The sequence below is a fragment of the Rattus norvegicus genome, chromosome 18 (assembly GCF_021556685.1).
Source record: "Rattus norvegicus strain SHRSP/BbbUtx chromosome 18, alternate assembly SHRSP_T2T, whole genome shotgun sequence".
Classification (NCBI taxonomy): Eukaryota; Metazoa; Chordata; class Mammalia; order Rodentia; family Muridae; genus Rattus; species Rattus norvegicus.
The window spans coordinates 13,775,919-13,795,762 of record NC_141551.1 but is presented as its reverse complement, the minus strand read 5'-3'; the positions used below and the strand labels follow the sequence as shown (position 1 = coordinate 13,795,762).

Below are 19,844 nucleotides of genomic sequence, written 5' to 3'. Positions count from 1 at the left end.
CGTGGTATTATGTGAGTCTAAATTTTGGTTAATGATGTCATTGACTAGGGAATGAGATCATTGTGGCCGTGTTCCTCTCTCTGTGGACAAAGGTGGCTCAGCAAAGTCTACAGTGTGGTCAGCAATGGGACTCTCAGAAGACAAATCTTACATGCTACATACTGTAGCAGCTACCTCAGTCTGGCTTCTGGTCGAGCAGTTTAAGCTGTACGCTGGAAATATGAAGACTGCATCGATCAGAGCACACAGCAGGCAGAGTTAGGTTCAATCGTTCAACCCATCAATACTTATTGATATGAAACATGGCTGATCTCATTAACAGAACAACGAAATATCAAAACTTTACCAACACAAGAATCCTTATGAAATCATAGTCCTTGGTGCTTCCAATCGTCCCTAAACTGATTTTACAAGATGAGTTCTGCTTACCACCAGACTAAGAGCTAATTGTTCTGTAAGACCTCATTTTAGCACCAGGATAGAAATAATATTAACATTGATGTGATCAAAATATTTATCTTCTTTCCCAGGGACTATGTAGATAAGTCCAGCTCTAAATTAGCCCTTGCAGGAGGTCTTAGTCACACTTCTATACAGCTTGCCATTTGACATTACTCAATTATATTCAAAGATAAATTGTATCAGGCAGTGATCTTTTATACTAACTCAACCAACTGGGAGTAGAGGGAGTCAGTTTCTCAGGGAACCAGTTCTCCCAGTGTAAGATATCCATAGGAAGGCAGTGCGAGTATTAGAAACCAACTTCTTCTTTTGTCAAGCTTAGAGCATAAGTGCCCAAAGGCGGGCATGTTGAACATATTAGATGCTTATCTGTGCCCATATCTGTGCAGACAGTGTATGACAAGAAACGTAAGTGGGAAGATAAAATTTGTTTTGTGTTCCCCCACAGTGAGAGGCGGCCTTACTTGTAAGAGTTATGATTAAATGCCTGCACTGATGTGTAAAGGCCAAAACTGTTATAGAAATTAAATTTGCTGGGAAAATGAATGCCTTCTGCAGATAAAGTATGCCAGGATTTAAATTTAAAGTCAGGTATTGTGTTTAACTACATCCCGCTTGAGAAAATATTCTGGTGTAGAGCCCTGGGGTTGGCTACGGGCTTCTTAAACAGGTAGAGACTGTTCGCCTGAGTTAAAATGCATCTGGTTAATAGGGAGTCTATTAGTACCTAGTTGTTGCTGTCTACTGTATCTAGGGAAGAATCTCATCAGAAATCTGAGCAACAGTGAGCTCTCTGTGGACATGGGTCTCCAAAGCAGACTGATAAGAAAGCAAAGCCCTTTAGCGGGAATGCCTCTTACCAGTCCTCACCTAGAACATAGAGTGGGTGTTGGGAAAGATGAAGGGATGGATATGGGCAAAGAGAAAAAAGAAGGAGGGATGGAGGGAGGGAGGGAGGACTGACAGTGCTTACTTTCCCCTTCCTTGTGTCATGAAGATCTATCTGGCTGCACCTTTTCAATGAGACACAATCTGTCTCTTTTTAGAAACATGAGTACATTAAAAAAATGTCCCAGAGCCCCTTTCTATCTCAAATATCTTGGAATTCAATTCTGGTTAACAATAATTGCTCTATTCTTGCTGGATCAAAACTGTTCCTCTTCAGAAGACAGATGGGAAGGAAAGCAATTATTTTATAAGGCAAAAATATAAACAGATCTATCTAAGAAGGAACACAGAAGCATTTTCCTAGGAATAAACAGTTCCCTATTATTTTCTGGCTTAAAACAGCCCAGTGCAAACACTGGACAGAAACACTGAAAATCGCTTTAATATGATGCAGAAAGAAAAACAGGGGGATGAAGTTTTATGTATCTAATCTTCTTCTTAAATGCATAATTAAATATTTGCTGTATCTTAAACAGAGGTAAAAGTTGGCCTATAATAAGAACTGGTGTGCTACAAAGTCTGTACCTGTCATTGTAGTAGACCAGGATATGTGACAGTGAAGACCAACCCCCAACTGTCTGGGGATCTGAAGAAATATTAGTTTGCACATATATCTCCTCTAACCTAGTCCAGATTGCCCCTGGCTCTTGCAGTTAACCTAGCTAGGGCAGAAGTGGACAAATCAAATGTAGTCTAAAATGATCAAGTAAGGGGTAATAAACCACCTTTACCATCATACCAAACATCAAGACAGCAAAGAAGTGTAACCCTACCATCTGTTGTCAAGGAGGCAAAATAAAAGAACGGCACACTGATTTGGTGACCCTTAAAAAGGTTTCATTGCTCATGCATTAAAGATAAAGACTTCCTTAATGACTTAGTAGAAGATAATCTTTTTCATAGAGATAGTTTTGGTCTACATAACTGTGTGTTCACAAACACGTGTGGGTAAAGATGATGAGATGGTGAGTTTTATCGATGCTCTTTTGCTAGTTCCCGCATCATTCCTGTTTTCTGTATGATAACCCTTATAAGATCAGTCACTCACTGTGCTATAACTGTTTATCATTTATATCTAGCACTAATACAGAAGTGCATGAAACTAACTGAGTGATTAGACTGGAGGAAGGCCTTCATTATCCACCAAGGTTTATAACAAAGAAGGACAATGTATGCAATTTTCAACAACTCATTTCACACTAAGAAGATAAACTCAATGAGCTGTGCATTCTGAAAACTAAAAAGTATCCTCATAAAAGATTAAAAGCAGTGCAGTATGCCATCTTACCCACAAATATTTGTCTTTTTCCTAGGACCACAAGCATGTCGTCCCTGTTCAGTTCCTTTACTTGGCTGGTAAAGATGGTGTGAGCAAAAAAGTGTCAAGGCCAGCAATCATTTCAGGACACTGGGCTATAGAGATAAGGTTTTAGAATATTTTCATCCATATTATGGTGCTGTTTAAGTGACTCTTGTTTCCATCTGAAAATCCTGGTATATCTAGAATCAAGGTGTTTTCATGATTAAACACACTAAGCACTTCTGCCCAATGTTCGGAGAATCAACCAACCCTGAACACTTCCAACCTCTCTCTCTCTGAAAAAGTGAAGATGGGAAATTTCCACAAATAGAGGGAAGTTTCTAAGAAGGTGAAGAAAAGCCAGAAATGTTCTCAATCACTGTGTCTGACTCACTAGGCTGTCAGACGTGTTGTTGAATGAACAGCAGTACATGCTAACTACACACTGTATAGGTGCAGGGTCTGTGGAGGATCCACAGACTCCCACGTGAAGTAAAGAGCCCTTAGTTGATTCATCAGACCTTATCACACCACTCAAAGGGAGGAGCACGATTCATTCCAGGGAGAAAAAGGGGCCTATTCTCTGTGGTTCTTTTAGCATCCTCTATGCCCATGGCCAATTCAGGCATAAAGGGCAGCATGTTCAACAATGAATAAAAACATTTACTGTATTCAAAAAGTACCTGGAAGCTTCTGTAATGCATACTTCAGTGAGTTAAGACCTAAATAGACCAGATCAAAGCTATTTTAGATTATGTTATAAATCTATACAGAGAGCACTTGTCGGTAACTCTAAAGCAATTCATCTGTGGGAAAAAATAGAACAGAAACCATTCATGGTAAATTCTGGCTTTTCATTAGGAAAGTGGGTTTTAGTAGGAACTCACCAGAGGGAGGTTTAGTGTCTTTGCAAGAGATGCTACCTCAACTCCACCACCGTTTAGTTCCAGATCAAGAACACAAAAACAATACCAGAAACCCTAGGTGATGTTGTGTAGACTTTACACGAAATTTGTTCCTGTCCTATTTACAGTAGAGTGAGATCAGCCATCATCCATGTAACAAAGGAAAGGGCACCCATATGACATTTCCCAAGCATGTTTGTCATTTGCTTTTCTTCAATACTAGAAACATATTTCTCTCTGGTGCATGTGATCTCTCCTCTCAGTCAAGCAATCATGCTACCTTAATCTTGGCCAATAGCCTCTCATCCAAGTAAAGAGAACATGAAGTCTTCCCCGGGATTGACGTTTTAAATTGACAGGAGAAAAGAAAAAGGAGAAGAAAGGGAAAGAATGCAATGTCGGCTTGAAGGATGTAGATTCAGAGAGCCTAGAACATTCATGTCCTCGCCAAGACAGTAGGAAATGGGCAAATACATTGATGACATCCTCTAACTTCTATCCACTTACAACTGATGTGATTTCTCGATTATATTGAACCAGCTTGAGTTAAACTTACCTCAGTTGCAACTCAGAAAAACGTGACAGACCAATTAATTCTTCAGTTTCTTTTTTCACCCTTTGGCTCTTTTTTTCTCTTTCGCATTACAAGTGATATGCCAAATGTCTCCTGTTCACAGAATTCAGCATTATAACACATGTAAGCTGTATACTTCAGTTCACGATTTCAAACACCCAACATTAACTGCTTTCATGAAACATCACTGTTGGTTAGTGGTTCATGAGTCAGTTCAGTTTTCATCACTGTAAAAAGTTCTGGAAGTTATTAACTTATTAAAAAGTTACTTTGGCTTACACTTTTTAAAGGATTCAATCCACCACTGGTTGGTCCCTGTGACATTTGGACCCATGACCATGGAACCTGCATGGCAGAGGATTCTATTAAACTGACAGCAAGAAAGGGAATGGGTACAGAGACCAGAGCCCCATTGTCCTGTTTGAGGGCATGTCTCTTCATGAACTAAAGACTCCCAGTAGACCCTACTTCTTAGAAACATTATCATTCCCTGGTAGTACCACAGATTAGGGGACACGTTTCCAGTACATGGTCCATTAGAGAGTGCTCTACACCCAACAGCACTGTAGTACACTGACAGTAATGCTTTGCAATAATTGAGAAAGTAAGAAATTGCTTCCAATCTGAATGACAGATTCTCAAGGAAGAGTGCAAAACTGCAGTTGTTGATATTTTATTTACACATACAAAACATTTTTACTTTGAAAATAGTCCTAATATGTGTTGTATCTGATAATCTACACAATTATTTTCTTCTAAAAGTCATGGGCTATCTGGAAAATTTAACTGTATCTTACTAAAATAACATGCACAGAATTTTAGTTTTGGTTTCAGAATTTCAATTGAATTGCTCAAATTTGCATTCGCACAAAAGAATCTCATTTGAGACCTAAAAGTTCTTATCTTTTCTTTTCTTTTAAAGCCAATTAATCAACAGTCATGCTCTGTATCTTAGTTCATTCACATCATACCAATCCTGTTAATGGTTGAATGAAAAGTGTTGAACCATCAAGTTATACTAATTCTGAAATAAGAACCACTCTTAGTGGGCTGAGTGTAGACACAGTTTAAATCCACACATTATCTAACTGGTTCTTGGGAGATCCAATCTGCTCATTCTCCACACTAGTAACTCAGCCATGGCACGTAGAAACACAAGGAGAAGACATATTTTATGGAGCCAGCAGCTCTGTCGGAAACTTAAAGAGCTCACACTATCAGCTCCTTAGAAGTACCTTCTTTGGATTAGTCACTGAATTCAAATGTGATCAAAACCAGCTTGGCCAATAGCACATCACTTGGAAAAATATATAAACGAGAAAGTAGAAAGAAAAGAATGATGCTCTATCATAAAATTACAAAATGCATTGGGAATATTAAAGAATTTCTCCTAGGAAGAAGGAGAAATTTTTGCCAAAAGAGGAGGAGGAGGAGGAGGAGGAAGAGGAGGAGGAGGAGGAGGAAGAGGAGGAGGAGGACGACGACGACGACGATGACAACGACGACGATGACTGTGGGGAGAGAGAATTTCAAAACAAGTGACCAAAGTCAGGATGAACTGTGGCGAACACGCCTGATTCTGAGATCTGATGGCGCTTACACACTCGTGAATTGGAATGCTAGTGTCCAGAGAATGGAACAATGACACCAGAAATGTACAAGGAAATAGACTTAAAGGCCTTAAAATGTGAGCAGTCCCCATTAGCAACTTCTAGAGTCGCTGTCTACCTTTCTCCATCTAGTTCTACTCAGGAGTAGGCTGACGTCTTTGCTGTGGAGTCCCCTTGCCCTCTAACTTCTAGACAGTTTTGCAAAATCAATAAGTCAGAATGTCTCCCTGTGTGACTCCTCCTTGCATGCTCTAGGCTATGCTCTACAACCCAAGGTCTCAGTTTTCATCACACAGCCTTGTCCTAGCAATATCACTTCACCTCAATGTCAATCACCACCACTCCCCTCTTCTTGGCCTTGTAAATCTGAGGATTTCAACAATTTCCTGATGCTGTCTATCCCTGGTGTTCACAATTCATGGTTATCTTCTTATAATGTTTACTAACTTTCTTAATCACCTCCATAAAATAATATAGTCTATTTCAATCAGAGATTAAGATGAACCCAAGGGAGATACCATGAATGGATTTTCCTTTTAAATCAGTGGTTAAGATAAAAATAGATTAAAAGTAGAGAAATTCCATGGGTTATGACTACCTGTAATTACATTTCCAGGAGGTCCAACATCATTCTTTGGCCTCTATGAGCACCTGTATGCATGTGATACACAAAAATATACCCAGGCAGAAGAAAGCAACCAAGTGTGGAGAGAGAGATGGAGGGAGGTTGGGAGGGAGGGAGGGAGGGAGGGAGGGAAGGAGGGAGAGAGGGAGAGAAGTTGGGAGGGAGGGATAAGGGAGGGAAAGAGATGGGGTTGGGGGAGAGGGGAACATGATCTGGAATTGGGTGGGGGAAAAGGACTGAAGCCCTGAGGGCCATCAGAAAGAATGGAAACAGGCAACCTCAGGACCCTCCAGAATGTACCAAAGACCTGGGAAGTAGGAGACTCTCAGGACTCAAAGAGGGGACCCTAGATGAAATGCACTACAGTGGGAAGAGGGAACTTGTTGAGCCTACCTCTAACAGAAAGACAAGGAATCAAGTGAGGGATGGGGTTGCTATCCATTAGTCAAAACTCTGACCCATAATTCTTCCTGTCTGTGAGAAAGGAAAGAATGGAAATGGAGAAGAACCTGAGGAAAAGAAGGTCCAGTGACAGGCTCAAAATGGAACCCAGCTCAAGGAGAGGCCCCAAGACCTGACACTATTGCTGAGGTTATGGGGTGCTCACAAAAAGAGACCTATCATGACTGCCGTCCAAAGGACCCAACAAGCAGCTGAAAGAGTCAGATGCAGATATGTTCATCCAAACAATGAACAGAAGTTGCTGACCCCTCTGGTTGAATTAGGAAAAAGCTGGAGGAAGTTGAGGAGGAGGGCAACCCTGTAGGAAGACTAGCAGCCTCAAATAACCTGGGTCCCCTGAGATTTCTCAGACACTGGATCACCAACCAAGCAGCATACACCAACTGAGATGAGGCCTCCAACACTTATACAGCAGAGGACTCCTGGGTCTGGGTTCAGCCAGAGAAGATGCACCTAACCCTCAAGAGACTGGAGGCCCCAGAAATTTAGAGGTCTGGTGGGGCAGGTGGTGTGAGGACATCCTTATGGAGATGGGGTGGTGTGGCGTGGGGAGGAGGTATGGGATGTGGAACAGTTGGAGGGTGGATGGGGAGGGGAATAAAATCTGGAGTGTGAAAATAAAAAAAAGAAATAAATAAAAGAAAACATATACCCAGGCATTTGTGTGCAAAGTATAGGACACACACAATAAGGATAAAAACCTTTAAAAATAATTTGGAGGGTTAAAATGAGTGATATAAAGGAGGAAATGAGAATATAGGGTAGAGCTTTTAACTGTGGAGGCAGGAGAATACAAACGGAAGGGACAGAAGGGAAATACATGACAATAAGGATATTTGCAAGTGCCACAGTGAACTTTTATAATGGAAACCACCTCTTGCTTCAAACACAGGACTCGAAGAATCAATCTTGAACTGACCTCGGAACTTCTTTCTTGAGAACTAGCCTCATGGTATGTAAAGCTAGGTAAGCTGCCAAGAGGGGAAAAGCAAACCATATCCCTACCCAGCTGTAAAGGCTATGAGCCAAAATGACTAATCTAGCAAGATATTCCCAATGGCACAATAGTAGCACATATATCTTGGAGGTAACCAAAGCTGGCTAATTGGAGTTAAGGCCCTCTAAGTAGACAGGAATTCATGCCTGGTACTGTAAACCTACTAAACTGTCTGTGGCTGATGAAGTCATGGGTCTTAGAGGAGAACCTACTACTGTCGTGTTTCATAAACCAGTGTAACTTGTAACTGCATTCCAAATACTTACCCTTATTCCCAAAGGTAAGTGGCACTGTTTCTTACTTTGCATCTAAGAAGTTACTTTTTGCAAGAGATGGGTACTATTATCGAAATCCACACTTGGTCAAAATGCAGGAATTCGGCTTCACAACAGCAACTAGTTAATTTACAGTACAACCCCTACACCTAAGGCTTAGGGCAACACCTTGCAAGAAAGGGCAGAAAGATCGTAAGAAGTGAAGGTCTAGGATATCTGTTATGAAATTTTGCCTTCTGTACAGGACGAGGAACCTATACTCATAAATCTCCATGATATGATAGCCTAAACAAGACCAGAATAAGCTAACACTAGTTGACATGACAGCATGGATGGGGGAAATCTCACAATACCTTACCTCAAAATAAAGATGATAGACGACTGCTGACACAGGAAGAAACCAGTCTTCTCAAGTGATGATCCCTGTAACAAGTGATCTAATCCCAAGTAGTCAGCCCTAAGCACACATACTTACTGTACTAACTGGACTATAAATAGATCTGTAGCTGTAGCTGTTGAGGCAGATGTAGACAGAGAGAGAGAGAGACAGAGCTATATCAACCATGCCCATTTCTCTACCTAGACTGTCAAAGTTGATTTGCAATCTATAATCATGATTGATAAAGTCAACACATTAATCAGTGCATCCTGTACAATCTATTTTTTCTATTGTTCCTGTATAATCTTTCACTCATAGTCTACAAGTGCTAAACTTACTAAATGTTAAGAGCAAATGTACCAGACTTAAAAGAACTTACACTCTGCTAAGAGTACAATCTAGTAAGTTCTATATGAAATCATGATTCATAGGAAGTTGGTGACCGTTAAATACATTCTAAGTGACAAACAGAATAAAAATAAATCTACAGAATAACACTGAAAAATGAACATTAAAACCACAAAACTTTTGAAAATTGTTGTGTTTGAAATTTAGAACTTTTCCCAGTGATCATTAAAAACATTAAAAAACTGGAGTGTTTGGGAGAAGAGGAGGGGGCATGGGGAAGGGACTTTGTGGGGGGTGTACTGGGAGAGGGGGCATTGTTTGGGAAGTAAACAATAAATAAATAAATTTAAACTAAAAAAAACCCACAAAACTTTAAGGATGAAAAAAACATGTGGAACAGCTATCAGATACAAAATGAATATTACCTAATAAATCATAACAGGTTCATGATATATCTAGTATCACATTCACTTTTACAGGAACACAAGGAATATCTCTATCTCAAAGATTAATAACCACTGTTAGCTTTCATAACTAGCTAAGCTATCACTCACAGGAGCATAAAACATGAGATCTGCTAAGTTCTACTACTATTTTTCATTGAGAGACAATGTGAGCTTTATGGAGCAATGTCTTTCTTTTTTAATTGCAGTTCATATATTTGGAATATAATGTTTCAAGGCACCTATCTCACCATCTTTATATCGAATTGTGGCTATATTCAAATTCACTTTATAATGAAAGGGAGGATTTTAGAAACAGGTACAAGTGGCCCAAAGAGAAGGCTTCCTTTTAGCCATTTTTTCTAATTGCTATAATGTCATATGAGTCTGTGTCTCAAAATGACACAACTTAGTTAAGTGTCTGCCTCACAAGCATGAAGGCATGAGCTAAATTCCCACTACTTAAGTGTATCTAGTGAAACTGAAAAGGAGCAGGTTCAGTGATAGATTGTTTCTTAAAAAAATGTAGCAGGTTGTATTTACATACAAAGATGTGTGTGTGTGTGTGTTTGTGTGTGTGTGTTAACAATTAATGAAAAAAAAGCCATGTATTTTGAAAGAAAGCAAGAGGCTATATGGTAGGGTTTTATGGAAGAAAGGGGAAATGAGAAATGACATAATTAAATTATAATCTCAAATTTTTTAAATTAATTAAAATGTAAAGTAGAAAGCAATAGACAGAGATACCATTCATTGATCTTCAGTCTACATACGCATGTACACACATGTTTTGCGACACATACAAACTCACACTTACATATAAACACAAAATCAATGAATAATTTTAAACCAGCAAAATCACAATGTTTAAAAAAAACATTTTAAGTGAGGACCAATTATAGGGAAAGGCTGTGTGCTTAGACCCAGAAGGCTTTAGATTAATTTTTTAAGAGAAAAATAAAAATACATGTTAAAGGGCTCAGAAAAAAGAAAATGTAGCACAGAGATCATGTTGATCACAGAAATTAAAATTAAGCTACTAAACATAACCAATGTCAAAAACTAATTTCTATGGTTAAAAAGAATATAAGCCGAGAATGCAAAAAAAAAATCATTAAACTACAAGAGGGTTTATATGTTAAATAACAGGCATAGTATGCTGATTTCTACATATTGTCAAGAAAAACAAGAATTCATCACTTTTAAAATGGCCCAGCTATACTGAAAGGGGCTCTTTAGGGCTGGAGAGGCTTCCACTTGAAACTAATCACTAAAGTCTTTAGGCAGAGAACTGGATAACAGCAGATCTGTTCCAGAAAGACTCCTATGCAGCTTCAGTGAAATTTGGAAAAGAGATTAGAGACGAAAACTATTTGGAATGTCAGAACTAGGTAAACCTAAACGGTAGTGAGGGTTTCAGGCTTAGATACACAAATATAAGTCCCTTTAAGACAGGCATGTTGTCACATTCTCCTTGTGTGCTTGACACTCTTGCAGGAAGTATTCAACAAATGTTTCATTGTATCTGACAAATTTCATTTGAAGTGTTCACAGTACCTAGGGACAAACAGTAGGAATTGTTCCTATAAATCTAAAATTCAGGGGAAAGATGAGGGTTGACATTTCGACCAGAAAATATCTGCCAATGAGGCCACTGAGAGAGAAAGCTTGGAGATGCTGAACAATGGGGATAAAGTAGGGGCAAAGAGAACTATCCATGTTTAGCCAATCATGTCATGATTAAAGGAGTAATGCATAGAATGAATGGACGGGTCCAGCAGGAGAAACTAAGAAGAATGTTGGGAAAAGAACCAGGACAGCAGCAACAATATTTGATTAAGCAAATTAATTGAAAATCTGGAATTAGTTAAAGAGAGAGAAAGAAATGAAATGGAAAGTACATAGGAAACACATTATCACATTCTCTGCTTACACAAGCTTGAAGATATTACCACATGGTTTTTGTTTGGGTTTTTTTTCCTTAAAGAGTAGAGCTTTTATTATAGTTTTTAAAGATAAGTTTCTCTTCAGGATAAGGAGGAAGGGAATACAGAAGCTCGTAGACTCCTGACACCCCAGAGAATAATTTGCTTCTATGATTCTGGCCAAAGAGTTTTGATCTAGGAACAAAGAACACATGCATTGCATTTATTTAGAACTGGAAATTTAAGATATCTCTTTACTTCATTAAGAGCCCATAATGACAAATCTGATAAATAAGATGAGACCTCAATCTATAATTCCCTGAAGCTAACAAAGGTTCTGCATTTTATGGCTGGAATCTTAGACACACTACCTCTCTTGAAACCCAGTGACCGAAGTCTACCCCAACTCTCCTCTAAGTCACAGAAAACTGGAATTCATTAGCTTTCTGATTTATTTGGAAATAAACTGTTACATAACAGTTGATGAGGAAGGATAAAACAGCCCCCCCCCCAAGAATACCAACTGCAGAATTATTTTCAAAGTAGATTTAACTTTATTTTTGTCCTACACTAATACCTTTTTGATATGGAAAATAAATCTATGATAAATAATTATACCATAAATTAAACACATATCTACATATGCTTAGACAAATTCTTACAATTGTTAATCTTGTCCACAAAGTATAAATTGCTGCTATTCCTTGGAGAATTATTCAAAAATCCTGCTGAAGCTGAGGTCTCAGATGCCATTTAAGTTATATATTTCAGCTATTAAAGACAATGTTCTGACAGGCCCTTTGGCTCAGATCCCAGGGCCTTAGAATGACATAAGAATGTGTCAGAGGGGTATATGTCAATCAACCCAAAGAAGAGCCTAGTCCCAATTTGGTGTTGTCAGCTGCAGACATTAAATCCAGCAACAGTTAATTGTTACTACTTCAAGTGGAAATACTGATGGAAGAGAGGAGGAAGGTGTCTAGGTTCAGGAGATAAAGCTGTTAATGGCCACCCTTCTGTGTAGATTTGTTTAATAATGAAAACAATGTGTCTAATCATATAATGTTTCTATTTGTTCCCTAAGGACTCTTCAGAGAAAGTTTCTGTCCCAGCTAGACTTCAGCTGCTACCAACTGTGCAGGGACAAAAGAAGAGCAATCCAGGCACTTGGTGCAGGCAAATAGCTCAAAGTGGTTCTGCAGACACAAGCTCAGGGAGGTGTCAAAAGCTGGACTCGCTGCTTAGAGGGAAAGCAGAAAAATGTCAGTCCCTCAGTAGCAGCAACTTCATGCCGATTCTGATGGAGTATGAGAAGACTCAGAAGGGAGGTAAGAGAGTGAGAGGGGAAGAAGGACAGGAGATGGAGGAAGGACTGAAAAGGAGGAGCCCTTAAAAACAAGGAAGGAGCATCCTGGCCTGCTCAAACGCTTACCATGCCTGTCAGCAGCAAATAAGTTATTTCCCGTTCCGTTAAAATGGCCATGTGGTCAAACGACAAAACCAGAGAGATGTAGGCTAGAAGGAAACACCTCTGAAATGTGGCTGCCCATCCATGTCCCTTAAGGATCCACAGGTGACACTAAACTGTCGTTGGACAGTGGCTGACATAACCCTAGCTACCTTACTGGTCTTGAAAGCACGCTTTAGGAGCAAGCTGGAAGTCTAATTGTTCATGTGATTCTACTTTCTATCACTTGGTAAAGGAAACATGATAGAATAAAGTTGTGTCATTTAATCTTGTTCTTCAAACCCATTAGGACCAATTAGACCATGCAGAAACACCTGGTTGCTAGTGCTCCCTCTTTAATTGCAGTAATCATAAAAAATAATAGTCATACATTATAAGGAATAGCTTGTCTTATACATGGCCAAGCCCAGTTTCAACTAATCTATCAAGTTCCTCAAGACTGCCACTTCTTTCTTCTGTGAACCTGTCAAGCTGGATCTGCCTGGTCCTTCATGTGCAACCCACATATTTGTCCAATCAGCTTCTACTGTCTCTGACTTGGCCACTGAACTTTCTCCTCCTTGAATACATATTTAAAATCCCTCTCACCATTTGAAGTTCTGAACAGAAACCTGTAGCATACACCTGGCCGGGTATATTTTGTATGTTTAATGCATTTTGGAAAGGCTTTACAACGTTTCTTCTTATTGCATGTTGTGTGTAACTTGGTGATTGTGAGAAGCAAAGACTCTCAGGTCCAGCTCTCCAGAAGTGCACAGAGAAGAAGACGAATCATTTCTGACAGTCAATAAACCATCTGCTGCCAAAGTATTTGTCAAAAGAGAGACAAATCTAAAACGCAATCAGTTCTTAAAGCCCACTTTCGTGTTCAAGAGGGGGAGAAACATAAGTACCTAAACACTAGGCCTCAGTTTCCCAGTACTCCTAATCTTAAGTGCAGTTGGCTCTTAGCAAGCTGAAGCTGGTTTCTTTCTAAATAAGCACGTAGTCTTTTCTAGCCTTCAAATCCCGATGTGAAGTTTAAGTTACATATTTGAAAGAAGAGATGATGAGAGACAGACAAACATGGGTAGTACTAAGCAGATCTCAGAGAAACAGCTGAATCAAACCAAGATACACTGCAGTGGCTGAAAACAAAATTCCATTTGCAGAAATAGATGAGCCGGGATCCGGAGCTGGTGAGCGCATGATGATCTTTTTCATATGAATACAGTGTGTAGTATGCACCGCGGGGATGACCCCCAAATCATAAGTCAGAGCCATCTTCTCTGTGAAGGAGGCCTGAGGACACCAAGAATCTAGCCACCAAGGGCACACTGAGAAATCCCAAGAGCAGTTACAACTCGGTATCATATCTCAGAGACATTGTGTTTATTCCCATATCACCAAGACAAAAGACCGAAAATTTAACAGTTACGTGCCGTTTTCTGTTTTAACTGTTTTATTTTAGGAGAACATTAACAAGTTATATAGAATGCCATGTGTTGTCCAAAAGAATCTTCACATGTAAAGTTTCCTTACATACTAACACCCTCCCTGCAATTTTAAATACTATATCCCTTATCAAACTTCAATATAGTAAAAACCTCATTCCTACTATGAGGAGGTGTGCTCCTTATCTTCCAACAATGAGGTAAACTGGTAGTTTAAAGAAATTATATCACCAAAGGTCACCTTGAACTACAAAAAGTGGGGGGAGGGGGGTGCAAATTGACCAATATCTGAATGAAAGCATCTAAACTATAAGTAAATTGTTCAGCCATGCTGCTAACCACCGAGCTGCTGTAAAGTTCAGACCTATTTTCAGGTGCCACCAAGGCTACACAAAGATTGTAAGGAATCAAACAGATAGGAGGAAGCTTGAGACAAATGAGAAAATTGAATCATTATCTTAAAAGCAGCATTCTCCTCAGAACAAAGTAGGAGAAACTATCAAAAAGCAATCCTCAAAGTACCTCCATTTTTGCATGTCAAAAAGAAAGAATTATGCTAGAACAAATATATAAATAACAGTATGTTCTGTGTTAAGCCAGTAACAAAGAAACCCCTCAGAGCAGTAAAACAAAGTCCTGTCAAATCCCCATTTTTTTTTTTTTTTACAAAATAGCAGGAAGATCTTTTCACAATGGTAGAAACTGTATTTATAGTAACAGAGTGAAGAGTTGAGATAAAAGCGGAGAGAATTAAAGTCGAAGCCCCAGCTCGACATGGGTTATGGTTTTGATTTTTATTCTTAGTGTGGTCTGCAAATATTAAGACGGGAAGCACTTCCAATTGATTGTGGGATCCTCTGAGCGTCTACAACCTCAGAAGAGCACATTAAACAGATGAAAAGGCATCTGGCTTGGAAGCGGACTCCATATTAAATGGCAATGCGCAAAGTAACAACTACAACTGCAGCAGGCCTTGGGGGAGGGGAGGGGAGGAGGCTGAAGGCTGAAATTCTGCAACTGATGGGGGCAGGCAGAGAAAGGGAAACAAGGGGGAGAAGGGGGGGGGATGGCTTTACTGTCTTAAGATGGCAGCCTGTTTATAACTACTGCATTCCTGAAATTAGAAGGCGGCAAATTATGACCCCATTCCTCCCCGCCAAAGGTAAGCAAGCCCACCACACACAGGCAAGACACACCCGGAGGAAAGCCTACAGCTGGTCAGTGTATCTTGAAGACAGAATCCCTGGAGCTCTCACAAGAGTTACAGATTCCGGAGCACCACCGCACACTTTTCTCACAAAGAAAGCAGCCCAAAAATTCTGGTGTCAACTAGAAATTCTTTCTCTCTGCAGAAAGAATTCTTCATCTTGCACATGTTTTTTGTTTCTAATGGAAGCAAAGCCACATTTAAAACACAAGGCTTTGGGGCACATTTAAAATACCTTATATTGCATATTCTCTCCCCTCGTGTCTTCTCTTATAAAGGACACATACTCTCCAGTAGATTATATGCACACAAGGCACAGACTGGAAGATTTCTCTTAAAGTTAATTGGAGTGTTTCATCTTCAGTTCACTCACTGTGAAGAACTACAAACCCAGTGGCTTGTTCTTCGTCTCATTCTTAATCAAAGCATTCGAATCAGAGAGCTGGTCTAACATTTGACGGAGAAAGGGATCAAAGTTCCAAACAACGGCAAAATCAGTGGGAGAGTAGTAAAATATTGAATTACTGTGTCTATCTCTCAAATAATTAAAACCTGTTTTTCCCTTGAGTGTAAAGTAATACTATTAAGTATTAAAGATACTTTATCATGCAAGTGTGGAAGACAGATTAAGTCCACATGCACTCATGCAATCACAGACAGAAGAGATGACCAAATGGATCCTCGTCGTCTCCTTTACTCACTTAAGTAAGTTACAAATTAACATAATTCACTTTTACAAATCACAAATTTCTAAAAATGGTATTTCCAGTACAATTACTTGCTGTTTTATCCAGTATTTTATTTCAACTGTCACATTTTGAGCACAGAAACATTTGTACAACTACCAGGGGAAAAATAACTTGAACCAAATTGAAAAATTACCATAACTACTAGTTCAATATGTCTGGTTAAAATAGAGACATCTGGTCTATCATTAAATCTTTTGTGCTGATGACTTCTAATGTGCCTTTGCCCGTTAATAAACTTTGCAAGAAGAAGAAGAAGAAGAAGAAGAAGAAGAAGAAGAAGAAGAAGAAGAAGAAGAAGAAGCAGAAGCAGCAGCAGCAGCTGCCGCCGCCACCAACTTTCAAAAATAAAGAAATCCTAAGACTATGAAATCTATTGCAAGACGAAGCAATATTTCTGTACCGTTCAGTCAAGTGAAGCACAGTTCTTCTGAGAATTCTTGCAGAGACTGCTGGAATACAAATGTCTGGTTCTGAATTCCATCAGAATAATGATATCTATTAAATAATTCTCTGCAGGCATGGCTAATTCATGAATCGTTATTTTTAAATATTTATAAATCAACTCATTGTGCGGTTGTTTAAAACGTATACACTGAAACTCTATAATAGCCCTTGATTGCTACTCCAAGGAACCCGAATAATGCGTTTTCAGAAGCCTTGCACACCCACACACAATTCTGAATTAATGGCCAAGCAAACAATAAGTAATGTACTTGTAAGCTAGGCAAAAAATCCCAGTGATAAGTCAAACTGGCATCTACTTAACACTCACTGCTTACTTCTCCTCACATATCCCCCCATGACTAAGTTTTCTCGGGCAGGCAGTTCATTAAAGCATGGCTATCACCTGCCCATTCATCTACAGAGAATGACTTCGTGATTAACACAATCACAGATAAGGACAGAAATGATAACATACACCAAGGCCAAATTAAGAGATGAAGATATAAAAGAGTCTGGCCACTCCCGCTCTCAATGACCAGATTGCAATTAAAAAGGACTTTTGTCACTTCTTGGCAGGGCAATAGGGCCAATTATCTAAAACCCTTTGCTAGAATCCATAGACATACCAGCAAGGCCCTTCAAGGAAACTCAGATAATTACTTTTGACAAATGTTCTCCTTGAGCTTAAGAGTTACTCAAAAGCTTTTTAAAATGACTACAGTTATGCTAAACAATCTTTAACAAAGTCAATCCAATAACCAGCTTTGGGTCTCCACACCCCAAGCCCCCAGCCCAAGGCATGCAAACTGCTTTCTTTAGGCCAATTTATAACAGATAGCAAGTTGGTGAATAAATATTTAATTTATGCAGTCAAAGCTCTATAAGGCTGAGCTTCGAATGCAATGCCTTTCGTTCCCGTGAGACTCGCTGTACAAAATACCCCTTTAAACAAACACACACACACACACACACACACTCACACACAAACACACACACACACAACATACACACACGTTTACAGCTGTCCTTTAACCGATGGGGAAATAGGGAAAATACGAAAAGAATCCCCACGCACTCACACACATAAACACACATAAACACACACACACACTATATATATATATAATATATATATTACACTTGTATATTATATATACATACACACACACACATACACACGCACACACACACACACACATCACCCTAAACCAGGACGCCGACGCCCCTCTGCCAACCAGCATTTCTATAAAGACATTCTTACCATAATTAAAACCTAAGCTCTGAAACGTTAAAAAAAAAAGAATACCAGGCCAGTAAAGCTGCCCAGCAAGCCAGTGGTGAATGTAGCTGCAGACTTCTAATCTCCCAGGACAGATGTCACTGAACCAACTTCACCAAACACACACACACACACACACACACACACACACACACACACTCAGGAATTGCACACGTGCAGAAAACGTAAGGCACAGACACCATGGTAGAGCACAGTACCTACAAACAGCGCGAACCGGGTCCACACAAAACATGCTCTCACAGTGTCCTCTCACGGAATGCACACGACACGGCACACAGACACAGCTCCCTAGCCCACATGCACACGCCTTCTAAGTCCGAGTCGGACACACACGGTGCATGCACGTGTGAAAGATCTGAACTCACAAACGCGGGACACACACACAGACACCCGGACTGTTCCCGGAGTTATTGATGAAATTCCAGGGGGTGGAGGGCCGGGGAGGGAGTGGTAATTGCCACACAAAGGTCTCGGGAGCGGCAGAGAGGGAAGTGCCCCGCGCCAAACGCTGAGAGATTCACCGGTTCGCGGGAGGCGCCGTGGGACTCCCAGCGCCAAGTCCCGAGAAGAAGTGTCCCGGGCGGTCCCGGGTGCGCAGGGCGCGGGGTCCCCGAGCTAATCCTGCGCCCCTCGGCGCGCGCACGCACACCGGGACCCCGGCGAGCCCACTCCCGCGGAATAACAAAGAGCCGGAGCCGGGGAGCGGGGGAGCGGGCGGCGGCTCCGGGCGAGGGCCGAGGCGGCGCGGGGCGCGGGGCGGGGCGGGACGTACCAGGCGGGCAGCCTCGGCCCAGGTGCGGTCCTTCTTCTTCCTCTTGTCTTTCATGTTTGCATCTCATTGATGGTGCTGAGGATGACGTGGGGGGGATTCCGCGGGTGCTCGGGGTGCGGGCGCCGAGACAATGACCCAGTGACCCGGTGACCCGCACTCGCGCGGCGGGGGGAGGCGCGGGTGGCGGCGGGAGGGACGGAGCGCGGCGGGTGGGGGTGGGGGCGCGCGGCGGCGGCGCGCGGGGCCGGGCGGGGGTGGCGGGACGAGGCGGGGGCGGGGCCGGGGGCGGGGGCGGCGCGGGCCGGGCTGGCTCGTGCGGGGCTCGCGCTGCGCGGCGGCCGCGGTGACAGCTTGGGGGATGCTCCGCTCGGCCCCGCGAACAACAATACACTCTGACGTCACGGGGAATGGCGTCGCGCTCACACTCGCGCTCACACGGGCCTCGCGCGCGCACCCCGCGCACACTCGCCGCGCGCCCCCTCCTCCGGCCACGCCCTGAAGCCCCGGCTAGACCCTTTTCCTCCCCAGTCTGCCCTGGAGCAGTTGGCGCGGCAGGCTTGGGGGAAGCCTACCCACTCCAGTCTACCCCGTCCCATCTGGGCCAACAAACGCCGGCAGCCGCAGCCGTGGTAGCTTTGGGAAGTTGGGGGGCTCTGCGCTCCGCAACTGGGCGCTCGGACCTGAGCACGCGCGCGTGCGCGCCCAACACACACACACACACACACACACACACACACACAACACACACACACACACACGCACACACGCGCGCACACACACACACATTCCGTCTCCCTCCGGTTACCACCCCCAGTTCTGCACTCCCCTAACCCTGCCTCTTCTTGAAGGGGTGGATTCAGAACGGAATCAGCCTCCTCTGGCACAGAACTAATATTGAATGAGCAACTTGATACTAAGTGGAGCCACCTAAGCGGTTTGAAACAATGTGAGACCAAAAGAGCTTTCGAAGATACATTTCTCCCTACGCCCGTAGTATACACTAATTATGTTCTAAATACCCTGTGGCCATCATTACTAGCTTCTAAAACTGTGCCTGTGTCAACAGTCGGACCGTTAGCGTTTGGGTATTTTCAAAATTACATTTGATTTCCAGGTTCCGGATGTATGGAGAGTTGGAGGGATATTACTATTAGCGAACTACCAAAAAAAAAAAAAAAGTGCCAGGACTTCAAAGTTTATGGTAACCTTTCACATATT

The 19,844-nt window shown here is 41.6% G+C and overlaps 1 protein-coding gene across 1 annotated transcript in view; it reads right to left on the bottom strand.

Annotated features, from left to right (window-relative positions):
- LOC147999684 (putative Polycomb group protein ASXL3) overlaps positions 1–18,758 on the bottom strand; it is a 47,761-nt gene extending 29,003 nt beyond the window's left edge. The window contains exon 1 of the mRNA XM_087593607.1: positions 18,627–18,758. Coding sequence (XP_087449733.1) covers positions 18,627–18,680 — 54 coding nt within the window. The 5' untranslated portion in view covers positions 18,681–18,758. The remainder of the gene's footprint in view (positions 1–18,626) is intronic.
- Positions 18,759–19,844: the final 1,086 nt, after the last annotated feature.